The sequence below is a fragment of the Notothenia coriiceps genome, unplaced genomic scaffold, assembly GCF_000735185.1.
Source record: "Notothenia coriiceps isolate Sejong01 unplaced genomic scaffold, NC01 NC01_scaffold00029437, whole genome shotgun sequence".
NCBI lineage: Eukaryota > Metazoa > Chordata > Actinopteri > Perciformes > Nototheniidae > Notothenia > Notothenia coriiceps.
In genome coordinates, this window is record NW_011362138.1 from 83,555 (window position 1) to 105,189 (window position 21,635).

General features: G+C 41.3%; 1 protein-coding gene across 1 annotated transcript; it reads left to right on the top strand.

Annotated features, from left to right (window-relative positions):
- rps27.2 (ribosomal protein S27, isoform 2) lies at positions 1-3,601 on the top strand. The gene is made up of 4 exons (XM_010786670.1): positions 1-86; positions 560-668; positions 1,289-1,399; positions 2,592-3,601. Exons 1-4 carry the CDS (start codon positions 81-83, stop codon positions 2,618-2,620), a joined length of 255 nt encoding a protein of 84 aa, XP_010784972.1. The 5' UTR covers positions 1-80; the 3' UTR covers positions 2,621-3,601.
- The last annotated feature ends 18,034 nt before the right edge of the window (positions 3,602-21,635 follow it).

Genomic DNA, 21,635 nt, shown 5'->3' on the forward strand with positions numbered 1-21,635 from the left:
CTTCCGCCGGGTCTTTGCCTATTCACTTCCGGTTTGTCGTCAGTGTGCTTTTTAGGTGACAGGAGCTCTACAACGCAGACATGCCAGTAAGTAGTTCTTCGACTTATATAGTCGCCATCAACTGTTTAAAAGGGTTTATTCATAGTGGTAATGTAATACACTACAATTAAGTGTTTCGTTTGAGTGATAAATCAACGTGTTTAGTGCTGTAATATAAATGTACAACGCACTCAATATGGCGAAACACGTGTTCAACAAAGCAGCCACGCGGTCTCTAATGCTGATTAATTTTTCAGGGTTAAACTCAACTTTCGACGATCCTAGTGTATATGTTGAATTGAATGGGTGTAAACGCTTTGAAATATCCTTGATTTACTCCGTTTCACTTTTACTTTATCCTATTAATCGCATTTACTCATTTCGAAACTGTAAAACGACCTTTGCTTCCGGTTATCTTATCGTTTGTAGACCATACCTTATCGGAACTTAACTGTATCCTTATACAACCGTAATTTCCAGATTACGTATGATTTAACTGTTGTCCTGTTTTTTTTCCCAGCTTGCAAAGGATCTGTTACACCCGAGCTCTGAGGAGGAGAAGAGGTGTCACAAGAAAAAACGCCTCGTTCAGAGTCCTAACTCCTACTTTATGGATGTCAAATGTCCAGGTCAGTGTGTTTACTAAGCAACCATAGGATATATTAAGTAATAACCTAGTCAGACTTTTATAGATAATGTAGATGAGATGCATGTGCAAAGTACAAAAGTTGAACCAGAAAGTATTTTCCTATACAATAAATGTGTTATATTTGAATGGAGCATGGAAAAAACATAGTGAAATAAACAAGAAACGTGTAGAGTAGAACAAATTACAATACATTTATGAGAAGATGCTATCAAAATATTTACACATACAAAATTAAAAGCTGTGTTTACTGCCACAAACTTAAATATTGAAGAACTTAAAGCCTAACTGCAGGACTTTCACTTTCTGACTTGTAATTCAGTTGTCATTTTTCACCTTTTATATATTCAAGATTTAAATACTTTCTTACATTAGACGTGTATTAAGAATATTTGCCTTTATGTGTTGCCCTTTCATTGTTCCCATAGTGATCAGGGTGTCAAATAAGGCATACATCAACACTTGTGACTGTCTGTTAAATGAGTTTCAAGTAATTCCTTTACATGGACAGCTGCAAGGACATATCAGTACCCAAAAGTACATATGTCTAAATGGTTATAATGGCATTTCCATCTAATGATTTTATGTTTGTGCCGCCTGCAGGTTGCTACAAGATCACCACAGTGTTCAGTCACGCTCAGACTGTAGTGCTGTGTGTCGGCTGCTCCACAGTGCTCTGCCAGCCTACAGGAGGGAAAGCTCGCCTTACAGAAGGTAACCAGCATGCAACGGAAATAAATGGTCTACTCGATCACGCCAAATATAGGTTTAGCACTACACATCCATGTATAAAACGTACATACAGATATATACTGATGTCACTTAGAGCATGGCATTTTTTCTATAAATGTGCTATGCTTGTTCTTATATCATGCATTCATTATAAACCCATGTCTATTGGAAACCGTCTGGCTGACCCTGACTGGAATTGCTAAGTTTGTGAACCAAAACTATATATTTGCTCGATTTCATCCATCACTGACAATTAGCCTCACAGACAGGCTGTCGTATCTATTTGAAACATATTACATTCATTGGAAGGGATGGATTACCAACAACAACTTTCCCTAAATCGATAGCCATATATATTTGCCTTTTGTGTTGCCTTTTCAATGTTTCCGTCATGAAAGGGGTGTCTACTAAGGCATACAGTGACTCTTGTGGTTGTGACAGAAATTCATCATCATTGATCCATTTCTACACACTCGACTGCAAGTACACATGTTTGTATATTAAGTTTGTTTAGACTTCCTACATTGAGTACAATGGGATATACTTTTAGAATGACAGCATATAGTTTTCTTTCTGATATAGTATGTATCAGAATTGCTTCCCGAGTCGGAGTACATAAAGAATGCTGTTAATGGATAAAAGATGTTGGTGAAGTGGTTGAGCTTAAGTTCAAGGTTTGTTTTTTTACTGAAGCTCTCACGGTCCCACCCACTCTATCTGGTGCTCTGCTGCCGTGGTAACCACATGCTCAGTGCGCTCCGTTGCTTTGAGTTACTATGAGTGCAACCTTTGGCTCTAAAACCATGTGTTTGGAGGTGATTCAGTCTATGAAAAAAACAAAAGTTTTTAACCTCAAATGTACAGAAACACCCCAACAACTTGAGGTCTCTCTGGTGCTTTCAGTTGCACATCACCTTACATTTGGAAATGTCTCATTAGGCTTTGGGAAATTGTACAGCTTTTTTATTTTTGTGATACTTTTGCATTTTCAGGTCAAACAAAAAATTGATTAATCAAGAACTAATTTATATTGCAAATAATTGGTGGTAGTTCTTTTTTTTTTTATCTTGAAGGGCTTTTTAATCTTAGTCACAATCAACCCAAACTAAACATAACTGCTTTTTGTATTGGATTGCTTTTGGTTAATCCTAAGACTTTCTCCATCTTTCCACAGGATGCTCATTCAGGAAAAAACAGCACTAGTTGGCCCTGATGTGGTTGGACTCAGTTTAGGAGGAGAATGATCAGCGCTTGATGGACATCAGGCAACACTGCCATGGAGCTGATGCAGCATTGAGGAAATGGAGAGCGGGCAAACAAATCATGTAATTTAAGAAGTCTCTCTACTTGATATGCACAAAGGCATTGTTGAAACCCGACCAACATCACATCCAATAATTCCTCTACTCTTAATAAACTTAGGTTGTTTTTTGGTAAAAATAATCTTGCATGTGTGTCATCTAGTTTGTTCTTTTTACCTGCTGAAGGTTCTTAGATGTCATTTATCAGCTCAGGACCCCTTAAAGATGTGAAGCTAATGGTCAGGGCATTTGAAGACCGTTTCATCAATTTAAACAGATGAGTGGCCTCAACAGTTTTCTGTGGCGAGCTGTTTGCATTTGTTGCATTACACCCTCAATGATTTAAGGGTACACCTTTTAGAAGGAGTTGAGGTTGTACAATTAACTACAGATAATGTTCACATTACGCCAAGCAAGTCAACATTTTTATTTAAAGCGTGATTGGGGTTATCAGTGCCTGTTGTGAAGCCAGAGGTGGTTGAGAGCCCACTGACTTTGAATGAGGGTTTACTCAGGGATAGATATAGCTGGCTCTGCTTCTGTTTCCTGATGCTTGTAAACCACAAACCCAGTGATGTGAATGATTATGGTTGTGAATTTACATGTGCTTGCAAGCTTCCTGTGAACATGATCATGTGGGAAGGATTCTTGTGAAGTTGCAAAACAATCACACTAGCTCTGTTTGAGATGAATCAGCTAAAATAATTTGTGTCCCTATGCTTTAGTTGAGGCTTATGGGTCCTTTGCACAGTCTGTATACTAAATAAAGAAATTGCTTATTGAACAAAAGCAGGGAATTATAGCTTTCTTTTTACTATGGTGACATTTTTGTCCTGTGCTTGTATATCAGACACGACTTACAAATAAAATGATAAATTAATTATTCTGACGTGCCTTCTGGTTATTGAGTGACTTAAACACGATAAATAATGTTTATTTTTCATCCACTGCCTTTTTAGACAACCCATAAGTTATATCAGAAGTTTAAGGTAATTATTACATTGACATCTAATGTCAATCATGTTTTACACGGCAGTGTGCTGTAAAAATTAATGTTCGCCCAAATAAAACGTCTTCTAAGATATTAAGTTCATCAAAAGTCTAAACTTTTTTTTTTCTTGCTGCTGACATTAATTATAGTCATACATAGTTCGTTTTAAAAATGTTGAAAGCTGAATGCAGACCCTTGTAGATGAAATAAACTAAAACTGATGAAGGAAACACTCTACTGCTAGCTTTATGAGCTAGGGAACTACTTGTGTTATGGGTAAATGAAGATTGTTTCAAAAGCTAGAATGCATATATTTAACACAGGTTTTAAAAGGCTGTTTCACAACGTGTGTGTGTGTACAGCACACCTAGAGGGATGGGAGTATTCCCTGGGATCCATCACAGTGAGCACAGCCTGTCAGAGAGCAGCAGGTTGGTCAGCGTCTCCGGGACACCTGGAGCATCTGGGACAGAGAGGACTGACCCCACAAAGAGCCTCAGAAAGATAAATGAGAGGCTGCAGAGCAGCGGCAGAGCAGTGGCAAAACAGCTCGCCTGGCACCGGACAGAAGTTCAACATCTGTACACACCTGGCAGGAATGACAGAGAAGAGTGTAACTGTACATACAAATTAAATTATAAAGGAGGACTAAGTGCATTTGGTGTTGTGATACTCTCAGCCCTGAGAGGCTGTAAACTGTTCAGTTGCAGGTAGGGGGAGCCACAGTGCAACGTCCCAGCATGCACACACGTAAGACTACATTTGCATAAGGGTGAAAATACTTGAGATCGGGTACTCAATGTAATAATAATAGTTTATACATATACACAACTGTATAGCTTTTCCTAAAACAATGTTTACAAAGTGTTTATCATACAATAAAACCCAGGGGCAACAATTAATAAATAATATATCTAAATATATGTGTTAAACAACTAATCAAACGAATGAACAAGGACCGCTAAACGTAGAAGTGTGCAATCAAATACAGGAGTTTGGGTATTACAGAAAAAACAAAGGATTCTCAATTTTTCTAACGGCAGTGTTAAGAATTGATTGCCATAACAGCCTGTTTATTGAAGAGGGATTTAAAAGATTAAATCGATTTTGACTAATTTCCCAAGGCAGTTATTTTCATAGCACATGTACCCTGGTAGATAAACGCAGTGAACTTCAGTCATGCTTCAGTATAACATGTCAGAAGTGTGATGTGTGTGTTTTCACAGTCAGTGTCAGTCACTGCCTGTGTGTTTTTCAGGTGTTTCAGCTTGGTGTTAAATGTCTGGGAAATGGTGTACTGCAAGGTAATGAAAAACTAATTCTCCCAAGGGGCGCCTCTTTCAACCCGAAGATACAAGACATAGTTAAATAGATACAAAATCTACCCAAGCCACACACTACGCATTTGTGCATTCATCCATACATCTTTAAATATCCCAATTATGTGGGCACTTCGTCTAACCTGTGTTGAGCCATTACTGACCCAAGATACTCTCGAGCTGCCCTGAGACACCGGAGTAAACACTTGTCTGCTTTGAGTTTTTGTTTGCATTATGCACTGTTTGTGTGGTAGCTTACTGAAGCAAAGTGCATTTCCAGGAAAGACTGGCTAAAGAGAGCCAGCGATAACAGAAAGGCAGTGTGGTCAGTGGGGTCCTCAGGCACTACTAAAGCTCTTTGTACGTCAGACAAAGTCATGGGACCAAAAGATAGATGTCCAAATCTGAAATCATCCGTGCCATATCTCTGGGTGGAGTGGGAGGAAGAGAGCAGAATGGGACAGGAAGATCGATAAAGAAGGCAGAAATCTTTCTGAGATATGTAGGGATTCATTTTAACAGTATTGATCTTAGCAGTTTGAATTCTTATCTCAGCATTGAATGTTGCAAAGCCAGAAATTGTAGAATAAAAAGTAATATGACAGAAGATTTGGTGAAAAAGACTGAAAGAAAGAATAATCTGTGTGTAGAGACTACAAGTGTGTACAGGAGAGAGTGTGAGGGTGAGGAAGTGTGACATTTTTGTACAAGGCTGTCACAGAAGAGCTCAAGGTGACAAAGAAAAGACAAGATGACAAGATCACACACACACACACACACACACACACACACACACACACACACACACACACACACACACACACACACACACACACACACACACACACACACACACACACACACGCACACACGCACACACACACAATGTTGTTTGTTTCAGTTTATCCTTTGCCAAGGATAGACTCATTACACATCATTAGCATCCAGAGCACAATCAACTGACCTGAACACTGATGAGCAGGGTCTAGATGACCCCACTAACTCCATGGCAACCAAAAACCTCCAGCGGAGCAGAGCTGGTGTCTAGGCCAAAGGTGTGGGAGCCCCCCGGGGGTCCGCAGAGACGAGCTGTATCCTGTCACACACTGACACGGAGCACAGGGCAGATGGAATCTCTGGCACACTAGAAATAACACAAAGGCGTTATGACCGATTTGTCTTCCTTTATAGTCCCTCCACAGGTAAATGTAGAGTGTCAATGACTCTTCAGCAGATGCCTACAGATTGACTTGTTTAGACTCAGTACTCAAATTTAAAGAGGGTCTTACATCTCACCATGCACAAACTGGTGAGTAAACAAAAATGGTAAAGCATGGTTACATTATAATTATATAGAGTCAAGTAGAAGTAAAACTACATAACAACTTGGGTAAGATTAAACAAGGATATCACAACTGCAACTCTCAACAGGTTACTGTGTATGTTTATTTTCATTTAAATGCCATATCCATAACCAGACAAAGGACAACATGGGTGCTGCAAACAAAACAAGAAAAACAAATTGTCAATAACGCTGTTTGCATGTCAGTTGTCCTAACTGTTGCTGTCGTGCAATAATTGAAAAAATGTTTTAAAGCTTAATATATCAGTAATAGCAGCAAGAATTGTGTAACAGAGTAAGTTGTAGTACATATGTACATTTGATAGAAAATATACTTTTTTTTTTTTTACTGTTAAGGAAATTGTGCAATCAAATGTGTTAACATTGCTAACCTTAGTTTCTCTGATTAGGTCATCTCTCTGGGAGACCTTAAATGTATGTGTGGTCAACAGACGTGTTTAGGGGGTGAGGTTTTGCATACAATGCCAGAGGGGGTATCAGCTGGCCTCCCAGAATGTTGTTGAAATGTAAATCTGCTTTGATGTCCTCTTATAAAGAGAGCCTGTTTTACTCAGAACAGTACGTGCTCTTTGGAGGAGACGTCATACTTGCAAGTATAAAGGTCCTTATTGCTTTTAATATGAATATTGTGTTGCTGTACGTTTGTTACCTTACTGATTATTCTCTCTAGACCACAGCTGATTTTAAAGCTGCTATGACATTACAATCATTACTCAAGTATATAGAATCAATATAGAATGTTACTACAAACCATGTACCCAAAGTGACCAAAACTCAAAATCTATTGGTAGTCAATTTGAAGAATAAAAACAAACAACATTTTAAATAAAACAATTATTGATGCCAACATGCTAGTGGTAAGTGGAACGTAAACACAAAACTTGCGTCACACTCGTTTAAATGCTTATTTTATTGCTATTGACTGTGATGCCAAGTTGATCTGAAGCATAATCAGCAGGCAAATTGCGTTATCACCCTTATTGCCACACTCCCAATTATCCTGAACGGCCTTTGGTCAATGATAGGTTCCTGTTTATCGAAACTGTGAAAGGAAAGACACACAGCAAAATATTTTGGTTGGACAGGTTTGACGCCTTTCCTAATGTAGGTAAAAGGAAATATGATGAAATGTAACTGTAAGTGTGTCTCTCGTGGGTTACATCATGGTTGGTTGTTATAGTTTAGGTTGGGTCTGCTTTGCTGCAAATCTTTCACTATCTAGATACATTTGTAAAACTATGCATAAATGTACACACACACTGAATGCACATAAACAGACAAGAACACACACCTCTGCAGGAGTTAGGGTCACTGTGATGGATGCTATCCCTGAATGGCCACGAGTATTAAAAGCCTGGCGATCAGTCATGTCAGCTTGTCACCGCTCGAAATTAATCATTCTTGTGGCTGTGATCATTTCCTGCATTAATTATTCTGACCATGTAGCTTAAATAGTCTGCACGCTGTGAGTGTGTCTGCCAGCACCAACTGTGAAAGAACATTTAGGGAGATGAGGAGGAGTCACTGGGAAGGAGGGGAGGACGTCAAGCTGCACCCCCTTCTGGTCAAACCCTCTTACCTGCAGCTCTATATGGAGGAAACAGAGAGGAGAAAGGTACAAGAGGCGGTGGATGGACATCGGAATAAATCTATCAAAAATATGTATTCAGATCATTAGCAAAGCAGTGAATAGGGTGATAGAGGGGAATAAGTTGGAAGGAGAAAAACAGGGTGGCAGAGAGATGTCAACACAGGCTGTTCCTACCTACTGAGAGTGTTTGAGCACACTTGGTGTTGGCTAATTGCAGTCGAGCTCCTAATGGATGAGACTGATAATGTGTTAAGGCTTTTGTAGATTGTTTGCATGGAAGAGAGGCTCAGAAAATGTAAATATACATATAATCACCAGCCAGATGCCTCTCAGTTGTTTTGGTTAGCCAATTGTTAGTGTGTTTACACAGGCGGCCAATGGATTATTACCAATGTCAGAAAAGTTCTGCTGTCAGAATAAATGTATTTGATTAAACTTTGAGTAAACTCATACATATTTCAAAGGGTTACACAAAAAAGAAAGTCAACACATTTTGTTTTTGAGCAATTATTTGATTGTGATGTTTCAAAAGTACTGCAAAAAAAAAGAAAATGATGCTTTATGTCACACAGAGATCCATTTAGTTTCCTCATTTATTCGTCCAGTATTATTTTATACCCATTTATTCCTATTGCAGGTCTCGACAGCCTGTAGCTTTGAATGCATTTGATGGAAGAAGGGGACACGCAAACACACTCACAAAAATAGCCAATTTACAGTCTCCGTCCACATGACCTACATTCCTCTGGAAAGTGAGAAACCACCACAGCAGCAAAGAGAGACACAAACAGCAACCAGAAATGCTGTAAAATAAAGCACAACTACAACAACTACACAAATGTTCATTTTCAAATTGTGAAATAGGACACCATGTAATGATCATAATATACTGTATTCATTCATCCTTAAAAACAATGTAAACCCTACAAACCTTGTTGATCAATATATTGCAGCTGGGCAATATAAGTCACTTTCTTACATCATGTGTCACAACAACATCCATTTTACTTAAATGCCCTATTTGTAAAAACGCTGAAGCCTCTTCCTGTTAGAACCACGAAATCAACAGCTTTCACCGAGCTCATTAAAAATGAAGTCAGTGTGAAAGACATACTGATTGCTAATCAACAGTTTCCCCAATTCATGCATGTGTGTTTCTGTGACTCCCTGTGCTCGCCATCCTTTCTGGTGCGTGTTAGGAAACTCCCTTCAGATACAGACACATACAGTCACTATGGAAACCGACATCCCTTTCAGTAACTGGGCAGGGATGGAAGAAGGAGAGAGGGGGGAGGGGGGAGGGGGGAGCAGTTCGAATGAATAAGAAATTCAAATGTAATCCTCTCTGTGTGTGCGTGAGTGGGTGCGTGCGTGCGTGCGTGCGTGCGTGTGTGTGTGAAAGTCTCAGTGTCTGTCTATGAGTGCACACGTGTGATAAGCAGAGGAAGGTATAACTCTAGCAGCAGGGAGAAAATATAGAAAATATGAGGAATGAGGAAACTTGCTGTGCTTTTGGGATACTGGGACTGAGGGCAGGGTTTGGTACAGATGGAGAAAGAAAAAGAAGAAGATGGGAGGGGGAGAAACAGGGGATCTACAGTCCACTTCTCTTCCTTTAAAGCTGGTAGATAGAGGCCTGAATATTCAATAATGACAAACACCAGGTGGCTGCTGGACAGATACACAGTTAATATAATCATGCACCCAGAGTGATGATGTTAAGAGATAACTGTAGAGTACGGCTGTGATGCTAAAAATATCTTTTGACTTGAACCACATACCAGAGTCGCAACAGGAGAGAGAGACAGGTAGCACTTCAGGCATGCTGCTGCCCGTTGGACTCTAATTGGCTGACTGTCTCCACCTTCAGCCTGTGCACATCCTGCTCCTCGGGGCCAGAGGCCAAAACATGGGACCTGCTACATATACAATGAGGTGTTACACTCTGATAGAGGTCAATGCCTCAGACACAGAAACCTTGAAAAGAAGAAAGCAAAGACAGAGAAAAAGAAAGATTCGCTTGGTAATTGAACGTATGACTGACACCGGGCCAGGCTGTTGGATAGAAATCAGAGGAGTTACAGGTAGCTGAGTTATGTCCAACCAAGAGGCAACAGAAGAAGTCCTGTCAGGGGAAGAAGCAGAGCTCTCCCGTGGTTTCATTAAAAAAAACGTGTCTCTCCCTTCATCCTGATTCAACTGAACAGCCTGAAAAATAGATCAATTAACAGCCTCTGCTCTGTTACTCCACCTCTCTCTCTCTCTCTCTCTCTCACACACACACACACACACACACACACACACACACACACACACACACACACACACACACACACACACACACACACACACACACACACACACACACACACACACACACACACACACACACACACACACACACACACACACGTCCCCTGAACGCAGCCTGGGGGGAGTGTGGGCGTGCAGTGTTGCCATGGAGCTTGTATTGTACCAGTACTCTTCTAGTGATGGTGACAGTGGGATGCCCTGGACTCACTGCCTTTACCTGCACAGAAGCCTGAACCATGATCGACAAGGTTAAGAACAGTTACAGTATACACATGCGAGTGATATCAAGAAACAAAAGCAAAAACGAGTTCTCATTGCATTATGACAAAAACTGACAGGGTATTTATTCTCAACAGCAGCCAGCTCCCTGGAGACGATATGTGTAGCACTCCACCAACTGTATCAGGAATAATCAATACCTTTTATTAGACTGCGTGACACGTAAATATTCAGCTTAATTTTTGTATCCCTGTTTGGGTGCTGGCCAAACTTCTCAGAGCCTGGCGTAAAAACTACATAAAACATTTATCGATTTTCCAAAAGCATTACAGGACTGCAGCACAGTAAGAGTGTGTTATATTTGAATGCCCAGGAAGCTGACTGCACAATAAACTAAAGCTTGAATGAATCAGGGGAGACATTTAAGAGCAGTCGTCTGACCTGTTATAGTTATACCAACAAACACACACCTTAATATTTGTTATCCTATACAGCTAATGGAATATCAACATTACTTTACGATTGTGTGTGTGTTAGATAGCCCACTAATCAAGTCAAGTCTCTAATGGACTGAACAGAAAAGGCAGAAGCATATTGCTATAAAGTACTTAATCCATTTATTGTGTGCAGCCGGTGTAAGTGTACATTGAATGAGAATGTCTAAGTGTCTATGAAAACAAGGGATGGCGAGTTGATAAAGCAAGTGAGGGAAAACTGGAGGTGTCTCCCTTCTTGCAGTATCCTCTCCTCGGTAGAAACACAACATGAACTGGACTCAACACTTACATCTTTACATAAGACGGGCAAAAAAGAGAGATGTAAGAGGAAGTAGTCAAATGGGAAAATGGGAAAAGCGTCACTATTCACATTTGGGACAAGGAAAAGAGGAGAGCAGGTTGGCGGTTTAATCAAAACTATTTTAGACAAAGAAAGTGAAATGTAACTTAGTAGGCCTACATATATTCAAGTACAGCATTTAACATAATTATGCAGTACCCATACTTTAATTTCCACTTTCTACTTCTACTTCACTACAAATCTCAGGGAGAATTAGGTTTTCTCCGCTACAAATGAAGCTTTAGCATAGAATTCAATAAACTTACAAAATTTGTTTCAATGTTTGTGATTTTAAGTACATCCTGATGCTCATAGTAGCCTACTTACAAACTGACACTTAAGTAGCATTTGTATAGCAGGACTTTTACCTGCAACAGAGTAGACTATGTGTTAACACAGTTACAGTATTTACTACTTGAGTTAAAGATCTTAGTCCTTACTCCACATATAAAGAGGCTTATAGGAAGGCAGTCCAAAGAGGTAAACAAATCAAATACAGATCACAGACATCAAACACTAACAGGTTTAGAGAATCCACTCTGAGACTAAATGAGAGACAGGTGTGCAGGGAGGGGCAGGGTCATGTGACTATCTCAGAGCGGGGTATGTTAGTGGGCATCTGGTTGACAGATGAGAACCGTGACTCCAACTGTGTTTACGTGTGTTTACTAACCCTCAGTATCCTGTGGTGGCGTGTTGAGGGTTAAATCCACCTGCTTAGTGAATCGCATCTGGCCAAGCGTTTCTCCGCTATTATTTTTCCTTTTATCACCACCACGGCAACATCACTGTCACTTTCTAACCATCTTGTAATGCTGCTTCCCCGTTTCTATCTCCTCATAATAGTACACAAGCACAAGTGCACACCAAATACAATCTTCCTGAATGCAATTCCATTTCTAAACCCTGTCGTCACACACACATAAATATACACACATGTATGCACGCTCATACCGACTTGTAAGTGTTGTAAATATGTCCTTCTGGTTGCCAGGGAAACAGCATAGGGCATTAGTATGGGGTCATAGATCTCCACTTCCTGGTGAACTGGGTCATCAGAGGGTTTCACTGGTATGAAAAGGGAGGGAGAGTTAACAATAATGTGTGTGTGTGTGTGTGTGTGTGTGTGTGTGTGTGTGTGTGTGTGTGTGTGTGTGTTGGCTGTTCCCTGACATCATGTTTTGTTGGAAAGCATTAAGTACAACAATCAGCCGGCACAAAGAGGAGTCAGAGATCAAAGGTCATGTTGCGATGGAAACAGTTTCCCCCTGACAGAGCCCGGGTGACATTTGTGCCGGTCCGTTTTATGATGACAACAGTCGACAGGTGTAACACATGATGTCACACTCCTAGGCTCATGTCACGTTGGTAGTTTTGTATGTTTAGGTTATGTCACTTTCTATGTCTAGGTTTGGGTGTTTTGCTGTTTTCCCTGTCATGTTTTCCTCCTGTTTATTGTCTGGTCCTTTTCCCTGTGTTTTTTCTCCTGTTGTTAGTTTCCCTGGTGTGTCTAATTGTCTGATTATGTTCACCTGTGGCTCCTGTGTTTCCTCCTCCCTCCTCACCTGTGTCTTGTTGTGTGATTAGTCTTTTGTGTATTTAAGTTCTGGGTTTTCTGTCTGTCTTTGTCGGTTCTTCTTTTGCCTTGACTAGTTCTGCGGTGAGTGTTCTGTTTTGTCTTTGCTAATATCATAGCCTTGAAATAAAGGAGTTTTTTCAGTTTATATCTGCATTTGGGTCCTGCTTCCTTCACAATCCGTAACAGAACGAACCGACCAAGAATATGGAACCAGCGCATATGGAAGATCTGTCCGATCTAGACTTTTCCCTTCAATGCTCTCATGCCGAGTGGAAAGGAACTTCTTCTAGGAAGGACAAAGAGGCAGAGAGAGAGCACGAATGGAGGTGGCCGAAATGCCTTGGTTNCAGTGAGCTTTTGTTCTATAAAACGTTTTAAAAATCTACTTTATAGCTTGTAGTAACTCACGGGAGGCATCTTTTATTTTATTTGTATTCATAATAATTTGTATTTTTTGTCAGAATGTAAAAGTTACATTAGTTATGAATTTTTGTTCTCAAAAAATAGTGCATTGTGTGTAATACAACTGTGATTGTTATTAAATTAGCTAGTTTTTAACCTGTTAAGGCGGGGACCCTGTTTTTTTTTTTCAGGACACTGTGTCTCAGGGGATCTTAATATTTAAGAACCTATTTATGTGTTATACCAGATTAACGGAAATAATCTCAGCTAATTGACGATATAAACAATTTTTTACCAAAACAAAATACAAGTCTCATAAGAAGCATCTAAATGACCCCTTAGCGAAAAATGCTAACGGACATTGGCACAGAACTCAAGATAAAAGTACCCTTATGACTTTTGGGGGTGTCAAATTTGTCAAATAGATTGTTCCCTTTAGTTAACGTTATTTAAAGGATAATTATATTCCATTGCATTGGGAGGTCACCAGGGCTGAGGGCAACTTGGGCAGGGCTACACAATGGGCACACTTAGAGAAACGGTCAACAACAGTTAGAATGGTTGTCTTACCTTGTGAGGGAGGTAGGCCGGTGACATAGTCCAGTGCTATATGAGACCAAGGTCGACTTGGGATAGGAAGGGGCTGGAGCAATCATCTCTGATGAGAGGCCTTGCTCCTAGCACATGTTGTACAGGCTGGAAACAAACTCCTTAGTGTCTTTGTCAACTGTTGGCCACCAGAAATGTCTCCGGAGAAGGGAGAGCGTGTGGTTGGCACCTGGATGATTTGCGAAACGGGAGCTGTGGACCCACTGCAGGACTTGGGAGCGGAAAGAGTTGGGGACAAACTGACGGTTAGGCGGACCGCAACCAGGGTCAGGTTGCTCCAATATCGCCTCCTGGATGGAGTTACTGATTTCCCAGGTGAGGGTACCCACAACACAACTCTGGGGGAGAATAGAGTCAAAAGAGGTGACTGGTCCCTCAGACGAGAACGAACTGGACAGGGCATCGGGCTTGGTATTTTTGGAACCAGGGCGAAATGTAAGAGAGAAGTTGAACCGACCAAAGAAGAGGGCCCACCTGGCCTGTCAGGAGTTTAGCCGTTTAGCTGACTGGATGTACTCCAGGTTTTTGTGGTCAGTCCAAACAAGGAATGGCTGCTCGCTGCCCTCGAGCCAGTGTCGCCACTCCTCCAACGCCATCTTCACCGCCAGCAGCTCTCTGTTGCCCACATCATAATTTCTCTCAGCTGGGGAAAGACGGCGAGAGAAGAAAGCACATGGGTGAAGCTTATTATTTGGTCCAGCAGTCTGAGAAAGAACAGCGCCGACCCCGATGTCTGATGCATCAACCTCAACCACGAACTGCTTGCCTGAGTCCGGCTGGATGAGAATGGGGGCAGAAGTGAACAGGGACTTGAGTCTAAGAAAAGCATTGTTAGCATCTGAGGTCCAGGAGAACTTGACTTTGATTGGTGTGAGACTGGAGAGTGGAGCTGCAACCTTGCTATAGTTCTTGATGAACCGCCGATAGAAGTTGGCGAAACCCAGGAACCTCTGCAACTCCTTCCGAGTTGTGGGGACTGGCCACTCAGTGACAGCTTGAATCTTTCCAGGATCTGCCTCCAACTTGCCTTGCCTGATGATGTATCCAAGGAAGCTGACCCACTCCTGGTGAAACTCACATTTCTCAGCTTTGACGTACAGTTTGTTTTCAAGCAGCCTCTGTAGAACCTGACTGACGTGGTTCTGGTGTTCCACCAGGCTCTTGGGAAAGATCAAAATGTCGTCAATGTACACAAAAACAAACCGGTTGAGAGAATCTCACAAAACATCATTCACTAGGGCCTGGAAAACAGCTGGGGCATTAGAGAGTCCAAAAGGCATGACTAGATACTCAAAGTGACCTAGGGGGGTGTTAAAGGCTCCACTCATCTCCTTGGCGGATATGAACCAGGTGGTATGCATTTCTGAGGTCAAGTTTTGAGAAGATAGTGGCACCTTGGAGAGGCTCAAAAGCAGAGTTTTGTCACAACCCCAGGTTTATGTCACGGGTTTTAGTGTTGTCTGTCTAGGTTTGGGAGTTTGCTGTCATGTTTTCCTCCCTGTATATTGTCTGGTCTCTTTTCCCTGTGTTTTCATGTCTGTCGTTGGTTCCCTGGTGTGTCTAATTCCCTGATTATTCCCACCTGTGTCTTGTTACCCTGTGTTTAAATTCCCCTGTCTCCCAGTGTTCAGTGTCAGTTCGCCTTGTCTGTTGTCACATAAGGTCTATGCTCTTGGAACTCTTTGGTTTTTGATTCCTCACTGCGTGAGCGTTTTCATTTTTTGATGTTTTGGAAAATAAAGTATCCAACAAATACTTTACCTCTGTCTCTTCCGGGTCTTGCATTTGGGTCATACATACTACGTGCCTGAGACCGTAACAGAACGAACTAACCAAAAATGGACCCAGCAGACCTTTTGATGCTACAGGCGGAACGTCTTGGATACTCTCTGGAGTATATTTTTTATACGTGGAAAGGCGCCTCCTCTAGACTACTCTTCTGCCGGGGGTCCTGCCAGCCCTATGTCCTGTGCCGTTGGAGGCCCCGCCGACTACTCTTCTGCCGGGGGTCCTGCCAGCCCTATGTCCTGTGCCACTGGAGGCCCTGCCGACTACTCTTCTACCGGGGGTCCTGCCGGCCCTGTGTCCTGTCCCGTTGGGGGTCCCGCCGACTACTCTTCTACCGGGGGCCCTGCCAACCCCATGTCCTGTTTCGTTGGAGGCCTCGACATCACCTGTCTTGCCGGGGGTCCTGCCAACTCCTTGTCCTCTTCCGTGGGGGATCTTGCCGACACCCGTTCCACCGGCTCCGGTTCCTGTCCGGTCAAAACCGGCTCCTGCCCGGTCCCCTGAGAGCTGTGGTCTTCGCCCCTCCTCGAACTCTGCCTTGCCCCCGGGCCGTCCGCCCGAGACCCCCTTTTTGAACTCTGCCTTACCCCCGGGCCGTCCGCCCGAGTTCCCCTTTTTGAGCTCTGCCTTGCCCCCGGGCCGTCCGCCCGAGTTCCCCTTTTTGAACTCTGCCTTGCCCCCGTGCCGTCCGCTCGAGTTCCCCTTTTTGAACTCTGCCTTGCCCCCGGGCTGTCCGCCCGAGTTCCCCTTTTTGAACTCTGCCTTGCCCCCGGGCATTCCGCCCAAGTTCCCCTTTTTGGTCTCTGCCTTGCCCCCGGGCCGTCCGCCCGAGAACCCATCCATGGTCTCTGCCTTGCCCCCGGGCCGTCCGCCCGAGACCTGTCCTCCGGACCCCCTCCACCCACCCTGCTGGACTTTGTTTTTTGGGACGTCTGGGATCCGTCCCTTGAGGGGGGGGGTTCTGTCACACTCCTAGGCTCATGTCACGTTGGTAGTTTTTTATGTTTAAGTTATATCACGTTCTATGTCTAGGTTTGGGTGTTTTGCTGTTTTGATGTCATGCCCCTGTGTCTGGTCCATTAGTATTGGTGTGTGTCTGATTATGTTCACTGGTGTGTGTGTCGGTTCGTCTTATGCGGTGAGTGCTCTGTTTTGTCTTTGCTAATATCATAGCCTTGAAATAAAGGAGTTTTTTCAGTTTACATCTGCATGTGGGTCCTGCTTCCTTCACAATCCGTAACACATGATCGTGGACAGTGTAGTCATAACAATGGTGGCTGACTTCCAGCGTCCACCTGCCAGCCTCCTCTTCCACTGAAAAAGCTATATGCCCAGATGCATTCAGAAGAAAACACATTTTCACAAATACAGGTATGGGGTTAATTTCTTTGCCAAAAACGCAGCATCACTCGACTGAACAGACAAAGCGGCATGCATTTTAGCAGATTCAACCAGGTCTGGAGAAAATGATGAGGAAAAAAAAGCTCTGTCTGGTTGAAGGCTTTGTGCATGCAAGCGATGCATTTCCTCCAAATAGACATGGACAAACCACCTCTTACTCATTTCCAAAAAACGAGGTCCTTTGAAAAATGGTCGCCTTTAATGTTACGGGTCATTCAGTATGATAAAGGACTCAATAGAACCTGCAAATATATTGTCTGTTTATTCTAACAATGCATCTAATTTGCATTTATTAAAATGTCTTGTTTTGACTTTTCTTTTTGTCCATTTCTTGCCTTTGCTTGCTGTTGTGTAACAAAATGTTCTTGCAGTCATATTCTTTTGGTTAAATTGGACTGGATTATGAATAAAAAGCTATGCGAAATTTCTATTTTCTTTGGGTCATGAGCTATCCTTTGATCAAACAGCAATCCTGAAATACTAAATGGGATTCCTGAGAAAATAAGAGTGGACTGAGAGACATGTGGAGATATAAAGAGAGATGCAGAGCAAAGTAGTAAAAAAGACTACCTCGGGCCTTGAAAATTACAGAGCACAATCATGAAAATGCACGGGAGAGGTGATGAACGCCCCGGGAGCACTTCGCACCAGCCAGTAAATAAGACATATAACAAGCTCATCACATCTGCTGTGCCCTGGGCAGAACACTGCCTCTGGCTGCCTGGCTTTCACACCTCTGTAACTCTGCTTTATTTTCACCCGGGGCTATACAAACAATGGGCTGGGTTCATGATCCCTGTTTTATGAAAAAAATGATAATCAATTCCTCCTGTTCAAGCCGTGATGCTATCAATACTGTGACTGCCTTCATGCTTATGTGAACGGATTTACACATAAGCTCTAAGATTATTACATGATCACCTTTGGGACAAACGCTAGTGTGAAGACTAATGAGAAGGTGATTAAAAACAAATAGCATTGACTCAACTATCAGCAAGAAAAAAGGAAGGTAAAACAGATAACAAGCTGTTCAATATATTGGATGTAATTTATTTATTTTACATCATGAGGTATGGCCAGTGAGCAGGTATACAAACATGTGATATAACAAATATTAAAGAATTTGTGTAGATTATTTGGGAATATTCTGAACAGCGATGTCTTTACAATAGTGATGTTTGTTTCAAGATCCTAAATCAAACAATCTTATGCTCTATAAATGCATAATTTTCTGGTAAGAAACAATTAAATTGATTTAATTTGCAGAAAAAAAGGAAAATAGGAACATTTTGCAGTAGGCTATGACTAAATTAGGGACCTAAAAGGTTGTTACCACAGACATGTCTGGCATAATAACTTAAGCAAGGATTTCATTAAGATCACTTCCGTCTAGCCCATAGACTGTAGGTTTAGCAAATTCAGCCATTGTATTAAATGTAGCACAATATGGCTTTTTAATCCTATTGTTGCACAGGTAGGCAACATGTGAGTATTACTGACACACTAAATCAAGGAATCTACTTTGAAAACAAAGAGTAAAGCACTCAAACACCTGCTCACATTTACAAAATGCTACTTCATGTAGTATCAGACTTTACCATTAATGTTTTTTGCATTTCGGGTATTTTTGTGTGAATACATACTTCCTGGTTGAGGGACGCTGGCCAAATGAGAGCGAATGGAAGTCGTCAAACTGTTGGTAAGCAGGTGACCAAAAGCTGCTCGCTAATTGGCGGCTTCAGATTTTCCCACGGGGCGCAGCTCTCTGCGCCCCCCAGACCCTCCCACAGGCAGCAAATCTGTATTGTTCTCATGATCTTTGACCTGATGTGATTGGGCCATGACGCTGTCTTTTATGTTCACACTCACCATTAGGTTTCTGGATGATATTATCATGGCAAATTCAAGTGCGGCCGCAGAAAATTCTGTTTTTTCTTTACAAAAACACCCTTTCACAAGGCGTCCACTGGAAGAAAAAAAGAGAATAAAGGAGCTTGGACCGGACCGACCCGATTAAAAAATGTATCAGCAGGCAAGTGATCGAGGACGAGCTTATAACCGGGGCTAGTGTCCATGAATCACAATCAATTTCCTTCGACATTACAGTGGTGTTGTAGATCGCTTTTTTTTTGCGCCCCATCCAACATTTTTACCACCAGCCGTCACTGGTGTGACGGTAAAACAGTTTACAAAATAAAACGTAACTTATTCAAATCTTATTAAAAAAACACAACCTACTTGGATATAAGCTAACTTTCCGTGGGGTTATCTCCGAATATCGCGAGAGGACGAGTATCTAAAACAGAATTAGCACACTTCAGAAATGTGTTGGTCAAAACAACGTTTCAGTGAAGTAGGCTATAAGAATATGTTTGTTTTACAAAATAAGTCAAATAGCCTGTAGCAACTTTAAAATGAATTTGTTGCGGGTCGTCCTTTGTTTTAGATGTGAAGATGGGTTGCTTTATTTTTCTAAATAATCACTGAGTCCCGTAGAATCCAAAATAAAAAAAGGAAGAACAAACAGAAAACAGCGACACAGAAAACATGGAAGCTGTAATGTTATAGATATATACTTTATTAATTCTCTCTGATAAAATAAAAATTACAAAATAATTTCAACCTTAAAGGGCACTTTCCTTGTTCATAATTATTTAACGTATTGTTGTACATATCAGAATTGTCATTACGAATGAGAAGAATACTATAGTTTAGTAATATTATATATCAGCTATAACTGCGTGTAATCATAATGGTAGAAAAGGACTAAGCAATACAAAGCTAGATTTCGTTAACAGCATACTATACAATATTCCAAGCGTATGTAATTCAGTATTCCGGCCACAGCATGTCGCCATAAGACAGTTTGATATTGTTTCCAATGAAGAGTAGGCTTGTCTCTTTTCCCTTCACACCATAATAATTCTTGTCATATAAACCTAAGTCTTTCTTTTTATGTTTTTTAAATTTCATACAGCTGTTCCTTCATGGCCATTTATCCTTTGTAAGGTTTATTTGTGTTCCCTTGTGTTCATCCATAGTCCACCTTGATCTGTTTTAAAGCAGTGAAGAGCAGTCCATGTACAGCACTTTAACAAGTCCATGCCCAGATTTTCACAGTTATTCCCTCAGAAATATTGTCTAGATATCTGCAACGCCTCCTGCTATCTTTTGTCCCCAGTGACAGCAGCGTTCCCTGCCTCTTATTGAAGTCCATTTAAGAGAGAGCACTTTGGTTGTTGAGGTGTGTGTATATCTGTGTGTGCGTGCGTGTTGGTGTCTGTTCCTGTGTCTGCACGGCAGTTTAAGTGATCGAGCAAACGAGAGTATTTTGAGTGTATTTCTTTACATAGAATACACTCATGATAACAGTGTGTCGTTTTGGGACTGCGAGCCTAAAGAAAGAATGGTAGTAAGACATTTCTTCTTCTTCCCTTCATGAAGGGTGTTACACACAACCGTACACTGTGAAAAATATTTATCACATCAACTTCTAATCACACAGCTTAACAATTGTTGGATTTTTAATTAAATCTCTAATGTAAAAATCAAAAGATTAGTCATTCTAAGCATAAATATATCTAAAGAATGAAAGAAAAACAATAAATACAGCATCTCAGTCAATCTGACCCCACTGACATCAGACAAAAAACAGCATTATGTTTGTGCAAAGCTCGGTTTTGTATAGTTATTTTTTCTTCAAAACTAATGAATCAGATTGAAAAGACAGTTTAATAAATGTTTTTGTTGCAATCTACTTTTTCCTCCAAAAAACATCCCTATATTAATGCACTTAATTCAACTATAAATTATCAATTTTCTGGAGCTCATAAGAAATGTTCACAGATATAAAACGAAACAAACCCTTAAAAGTGTTAGTTAAGAACAACAAACCTACAAGCACATGTAAAATCAGTTCAGCTTAATGTGTAATTCAATAAATGCAGTAATAAAGTCCTGCTGTAGTCGTGTTCGGTTATTTTATGATCTGTGAATGTCTTCTTGTCACAAGCAGACGTTATGGTGACTCATAACCCTTAGTGTCATACCTACTTATTTCAACCTCATCTGTGATTTGTGTGGTTCAGTGAATGTTTATGATTCTCCCATCTGAGTAGTTAAAATGTCACAACTATGCAATGTAAGTCTAAACTACTGCATTAGCTCACACACCCACTCAAGACAAGTCATTTGGATGAACATTTTTTACAGTGTGTCTACATTGCTTGGCAGTGCTCTGTGGAGATTGACAGTGCGTTGAGTGTTTGGCAGTATAGGCTTTAATATCATCCTGTTGGCAACAGCACAACATTTCTTTGTGCAATAGTATAAAGGGCCAGCTTTGTTAAAGATTGTTTTTATGTTTGTGCTGTGTTCACATGTTTCCTTTGGATAATGCGCAGATATAAGTTGTGCACAAGTGTGTGTCTGTGTGTGTGTGTGTGTGTGTGTGTGTGTGTGTGTGTGTGTGTGTGTGTGTGTGTGTGTGCGGTACATGCCACTAT